Below are 6,000 nucleotides of genomic sequence, written 5' to 3'. Positions count from 1 at the left end.
ATGAGGACTTTTGCTCCAAATGGGAAAGGAGAAAACCTCAGTTCCTAGAGATGCTCCCAGAGATAGTCCTAGAGATGAAGATGAGGAGGACCCTTTGCTCCCAGGGAAGGAGAAGGGCCTCTGTTCTTAGAGATTAAATGCTCCCAGAGATGGGACAGATGAAGAGAACTTTTGTTTCTGAACGGCTCAACCTTAAAATTGTACCCCAGTAATTCAAGAGTGGACCCTCAAAAGCAGTTGTGGGAAAAGCTGCAAGTCGGGGAAGGGACTCCCGCATGATGCGAGCAGAGAACCAACCTGGGCGGCTGACTCGTTGTGATGTTTTCATAGCATGAGCAAGAGAGACTCCTCTTCCTAAACGGACTGAACAAGGTTATTATGGAAGTGGTAAACAGACTGAACATCTTAAGGGTTGTCTTTGAACATTGTCAGTGGGAGAAGGGAGAAAGGTGGGGGGGAGGAGAAGTGTTCTGAAGGTGTGGTATGATTTTTTTTCTTTTCCCTCTTTTAGGTCTGCTAATAAACTTCTTTATATTCTTTCAAGTTTGGTGCCTGCTTTGCTTTTCTCCTAATTCTTATCTCACAGAAGGTAAACAGTAATGAGTATTTTAGACCAAACCACTACAATGGTGTAACTCCTTGCACTCCATATTTTCTTCTTCTTCTTTTCTCCTGCAGCATGACTATACTGCTGTATTGATAAGCAGGTGCAACTGTGTGAACATATGCCAGAAATTTTTAGAAAGTAGCTTGATTTCCTGCTGTTCCTCACAAGAAGTGATATTTGTATTCTAATTCAGAATCTAGGTGAGGAAAAGAGACAAAAATAATTATTACCTTACAAAATGATCTTACTGTGGGTATTTTTTTTTCCAAGGACAGTCATAGTGATGGTGCCATGAGATTGCTGTCAATCTTCTATCTAGGATATAAACAGCTTCCCATCGAAGAAGAAATCAAGCTCTGCAGTTTGATTCCACCATGTTTTGGCACTGGAATTTCTGCCATGAGTTTTGTACTGGGACAAGCTCATTAAAGACTCAAGGATAAAAAAATTTATCGTAGCCTTGTTCTTGGCTGCTTTGCTTGTTAACAATTAATTTCTTTATCACCAGTGGACCTGCTGGTGATAAAGTAACTGTGTTTTCTTATTCCTATGGGAATCTTCCATAAAATACTTTGAAAAATATACAAGAGGAGGAGAAACAATTTGCTTTGCTCCATTCACATATTAGGAAGTAGGCATGATATATGTAGTATTTTAAGCTACATAAATGTAGTGCTGAAAAATCATATACGATTTACTTTTATTTTAATTGAAAATTTGAATGCAACAAGAATAGCTGCTGAGGAAATATCTTCCCTTTTTGATGATAAATATTGCTAGGTGCCTTTTGCTCCTGTAAATTTTTATGACTGTTTATTAATGTAACTGTTATGCTAAAAGGTTTTTAAAGAGTTTATGTTCTGTAATTATGAGAAAATTTATACAAGAAGAAAACAAACATAATCTATTTTATTTTTCCTTGAGGTACTTCGGTTACACAGGTAACAGCTACAGATGCTGATGATCCTTCTTATGGGAATAGTGCTCGTCTGCTTTACAGTCTCGTTCAGGGACAGCCTTATTTCTCTGTGGAGCCAAAGACAGGTACTACAAATGAATTTGTAACTTGACAACATTCATAAACTAATAAGATGGATGAAAGCAAAATTTTCTTTCTTGATTTCAACACAAAGATCAACTGATACCACCCCACACTCTTACATCCCTGCTTAGTTCCTAGATTTGAAGAAAATCAATTTCTTCTTTCCCATAGGATAATGAAATTCTTGCTCTCTAGAATATCCAAACTTTATTTAGCAAATTATCTTGTTAGAATAAAGAGTTGGATTCTGAATATCCCATTCAATAAATTAACCTAGGGACACTTCCCAATTAACAGCTCTATGACACATCATGTGATATTTCTATCTGTGTGTTGGAGAAACCACAGATATGTGACATCCCTCCAAAAACCGAATTTCTGAGATAGTTATATATGATAGAGGAAATATATGGAGTATTCTGCTCCCCAGAACTCTAAATATACAGAATGGATTTGACATACAGCGTACTTGCTACCTTGAGTACCTATTCCCTGTATTAGGACAACTGTGCTGTGCACAGTCTAAAATGTAAATTCATAACTGGGTCCAGTGATAAATTTTATACCCATATTATACTAGAGACCCATGTCAGATGTTGAGAAAAAAATGAGAATTATATGCTATTATACCATACTTTTTATTTTTAGGGGTCATAAGAATGGCTTCTCAAATGGATAGAGAAACAAAAGATCAGTATTTAGTCATCATCCAAGCCAAAGATATGGTTGGGCAACCAGGAGCATTTTCTGCAACAGCCACTGTTACCATCAACCTCTCTGACATCAATGACAATCCACCTAAATTTCAACAGCGTGAGTACAGGTTTCTTACTGTAATGGAAGTCTTGAGGAAATTTAGATCCACTGTAGCTCTGTTAGGTTTGCTGGTAGGTCTTTTTAGAACAGGGCTGTGCTTTGACTTCAGCATACAGCTGTAAAAAAGTAAAATAATGGGAAAAAAAATTCCTCACGAAAGCTCAAAAACCAAGAGGAAAAGAAGACCTATCATTGCAAAAGATCTCAAGCCTGCTGGTTTTACTTACCACTAGACTTTGGAGATAAATTACTAAACTGCTTTCCTTATAATTTGTACTACCTCAGCCTAAAATCTGGAAAATGGGATATTTAGCACCATTTTCACTCACCTTCTTTCTTCTTTTCCTCTCTTCCTTTTTTCTGACAGATACTATAAACTTTTTGGCAAATGATGTGAGCCTCTCTGTCCAGGTAGTTTCTAGTAGATGTGGGAGCTGCTTATTGGGCTACCAGGAAAAAACTGTGCTGTTGGGAAGTGCTGCCCTCCACTGTTTTTTACCCTGTTCGTTCATAGTGTTGGAATGGACCTTTAAATGCCATCTAGTCCAAACCTCCTTCAGTGGGCAGAGATGCCCAGAGCCACATTCAAACTGACCTAGAATTTTTTCACGGATGGGGCATTCACCATCTCTCTGGGCAACCTCTGCCAGTGTTTCATCACCCTCATAGTAAAAAAAATGTTTCTTATATCTAATCTAATCCTTCCCTCCTTCAGTTTAAAACCATTACCTCATGTCCTTTGCTCTATACACTGCTGAAGTAGGCCTGAGAGGGGAGGACTCCCAAGGGGGAAGATTGTCCTGCCCTTCAGCCAAGATCGATACAATGCCAGATTATGTCCATTGCTCTAGTAAAAGGTGGAGGCTTTTCCCAGCTCTCTGAGACGCTCAAGCTACAGCACTTATTAACCATGGCACATCACTAAACTTTGCCAGTATTTGTTTCTTTAGGACTCTACTACATGAGTGTCTCTGAAGAGGCTCCCGTGGGCACCACCGTAGGCAAAGTCTTTGCAGAAGACAGCGACATAGGGGACAATGCAGCCATGGACTATTTCATTGAAGGAGATAACTCAGATGTTTTTGACATCATTACTAACAATGAGACTCAAGAAGGAATTATCTTACTAAAAAAGGTGAGATTCCAGAAACTTAAAAAAAAAAAATCTCTAAATATCTGAAAGAAATTCCTCAAACAAGTTGGATGTGTAAAAAAGGCCTATTGCTTTGGATTCTACTATTTTTTTTTCCTCTGGGCTTTGTGATTGGATTGGAATATTATGAGGGATAAAAAGAAAAATGTTTTTCTTTCTGTTTACATTTTTGACTCATTGCTATTATTGCTGAATATAATAGTGACAATCAGAGTATCTTAATGTTATCCCTTGCTGTGCAACACATTGTATCTCATTGTGAGAAAATTTTCTATCTCTTCCATGCATCATCTTTAAAGTCTGTACCAGTAGATTTCAAACAACCTCACCTCACTTCCAACACCTCCTCCTAAGTGAAACAAGAATTTATTACTGTATTAGATAGTGGAGTTTTTGTTATGACATAGCTTCGAAAAGATATTAAACCCAAACAAAAATACCAGTTTATAAATTAAGAAATTTAATATTCTTTGATGCTGTGTAATTTATTTTGGAATCACACAGGAAGGGTCATCTCAGGGATCATCTGAAATGAAGATAGAGTTCAATAGCCTAGTGAAATCTAGGACTCTGAAGAATTAAACGCTATAAGTGTGAGAGTTTTTTTGGTTTTGTTTTGGTGTTTTTCTGTTTGTTTTGTGGGGTTTTTTTAGTTCAGGAAGCTATTTACTTAGTGGGTCTTTTGTTTATATATATATATATTATGTATATTTCAGTAGATAAAGACTATCTAAAATAATAATGTAACTATGTGTTATTAGAGGCGACATTCTATGGAAATTCTTTTTTACAGTGTTGTTTGTAGCATTAAAGCCAGCGTGAAATGTGAAATATGAAAGCACACAAGCACAGTTTAATTTTAAAGTGTTTTTAACATAAAAAAGAAACCTTAGAATTAACTACTTTTAGAAGTTACAATTTTTTTAAACATTCCCAAAAGAATTATAGCATTAGTTTTTCTTTAACCTCACACCATTTATTGAACTATATTTAATTTAAATATGAAGAAAGAAATATTCCCAATCTCACTTTCTTTCTTGACAGAGAGTGGATTATGAGAGCAAAAGGAGATACAGTATTCAAGCAAAAGCTGTAAACAGATACATTGATGAGCAATTTTTGAAAGAAGGACCATTCGAAGATACAACCATTGTCAAAATCAATGTGGAAGATGCTGATGAGCCTCCAGTTTTCACCTCGGAGAACTATGTGATGGAGACTGCTGAAGGAGAGATGAGTGGCTCACTGGTGGGGGTTGTAACTGCTAGAGATCCAGATTATGATGACAGTCCAGTCAGGTACCCGTCTTAAAATGTGAACAGGCCTCAAATGTAGATGCAGCTGGTATTTCCAAAGGGTATTTCTGTTCCTTACCATGGCTCATAATTACAGTTAATCGTGTTTTCACTGTGATAGCCAAGGTTATTGCAGATGTCATAGTTTAACCCACATAGGCAGATAAGGACCCTACAGGTATTTGCTCACTCCCTCATCCACTGGGATGCAAGAGAGAATTGAAAGCATAAAGTTGTGAAAACTCGTGAGTTCAGATAAAGAGAGGTGTTCATTATCATTTTTAATAATATATCAAAAAAAAAAGAAAATAATAATAATAGTACCAAAGAAAATAACAGAGGGGAAATATACAAATCGACAACAAATCCCCAAGAAAAACAGGTGATGCAAAAAGACCCAAACCAATTGCTCACCACCAGCCAGCTGACATCTCAACAACAGATTCTGCTTTTTATAATATCAAGGATAAATAATTTTGCTGTCTCTTAAGGGAGAAAACAGGCAATTAATCTTTAACATGGGATTTATAATTAAAATAGCTTCTTGAAATGCCTGACATCACTGTGTACTATGCAACTTAGTCAAACAAGGTTACAGTGACAAATGGTTGAGACACAGAATAATTTATGGTGTGTAGATTTCTAATACCAGAAATGTATATATATTATGCTATGGCTTCAGAGCTTTAGGTAGTGATATTTAATGTTTTTCTATTCATTTACTGTTATTTATTAAGCTAGTAATAGGTTAAATTAAATAAGGAAAAATAAAAATTTACATGTACTCTTTTTGTTCCACCCTCTAAAAGGGCTCATTTGGTGGTTTGTTAAGGTGACTGCAACATCTCCTGTGGAACAATTAAACATTAACACATATCTATGACTTCTTAGTTAGAAATGTTTTGGAGGAACTTGCTTCAAATTGAATATGTCTGTATAGTCCCAAAACGGTGATACAGGCATTGCATCACTGAGTATTAAATAGAGTATACCACTTCTAATATAAGATATTTTTGTTGGGCCGAGTGCCATGCAAATGAATCTAATTTTGAAAGCATTGCTATCATAAATGACAGCAGTGACTTAT

The 6,000-nt window shown here is 36.3% G+C and overlaps 1 protein-coding gene across 5 annotated transcripts in view; it reads left to right on the top strand.

Moving 5' to 3' along the window:
- The window catches only part of CDH19 (cadherin 19), a 117,204-nt gene that overhangs the window by 86,478 nt on the left and 24,726 nt on the right, over nucleotides 1-6,000 (top strand). For all 5 annotated transcript variants that reach the window (XM_017729483.1, XM_008630084.2, XM_017729481.1 and 2 more), the window contains 4 exons: nucleotides 1,532-1,651; nucleotides 2,298-2,462; nucleotides 3,416-3,600; nucleotides 4,663-4,916. In XM_017729483.1, the coding sequence (XP_017584972.1) occupies nucleotides 1,532-1,651; nucleotides 2,298-2,462; nucleotides 3,416-3,600; nucleotides 4,663-4,916 (724 nt within the window). The remainder of the gene's footprint in view (nucleotides 1-1,531; nucleotides 1,652-2,297; nucleotides 2,463-3,415; nucleotides 3,601-4,662; nucleotides 4,917-6,000) is intronic.

The sequence above is a fragment of the Corvus brachyrhynchos genome, unplaced genomic scaffold (assembly GCF_000691975.1).
Source record: "Corvus brachyrhynchos isolate BGI_N302 unplaced genomic scaffold, ASM69197v1 scaffold331, whole genome shotgun sequence".
In the NCBI taxonomy this organism is placed as follows: domain Eukaryota; kingdom Metazoa; phylum Chordata; class Aves; order Passeriformes; family Corvidae; genus Corvus; species Corvus brachyrhynchos.
Note: the sequence above shows the minus strand (reverse complement) of the source record. Positions and strands in the feature narration are given on the sequence as shown.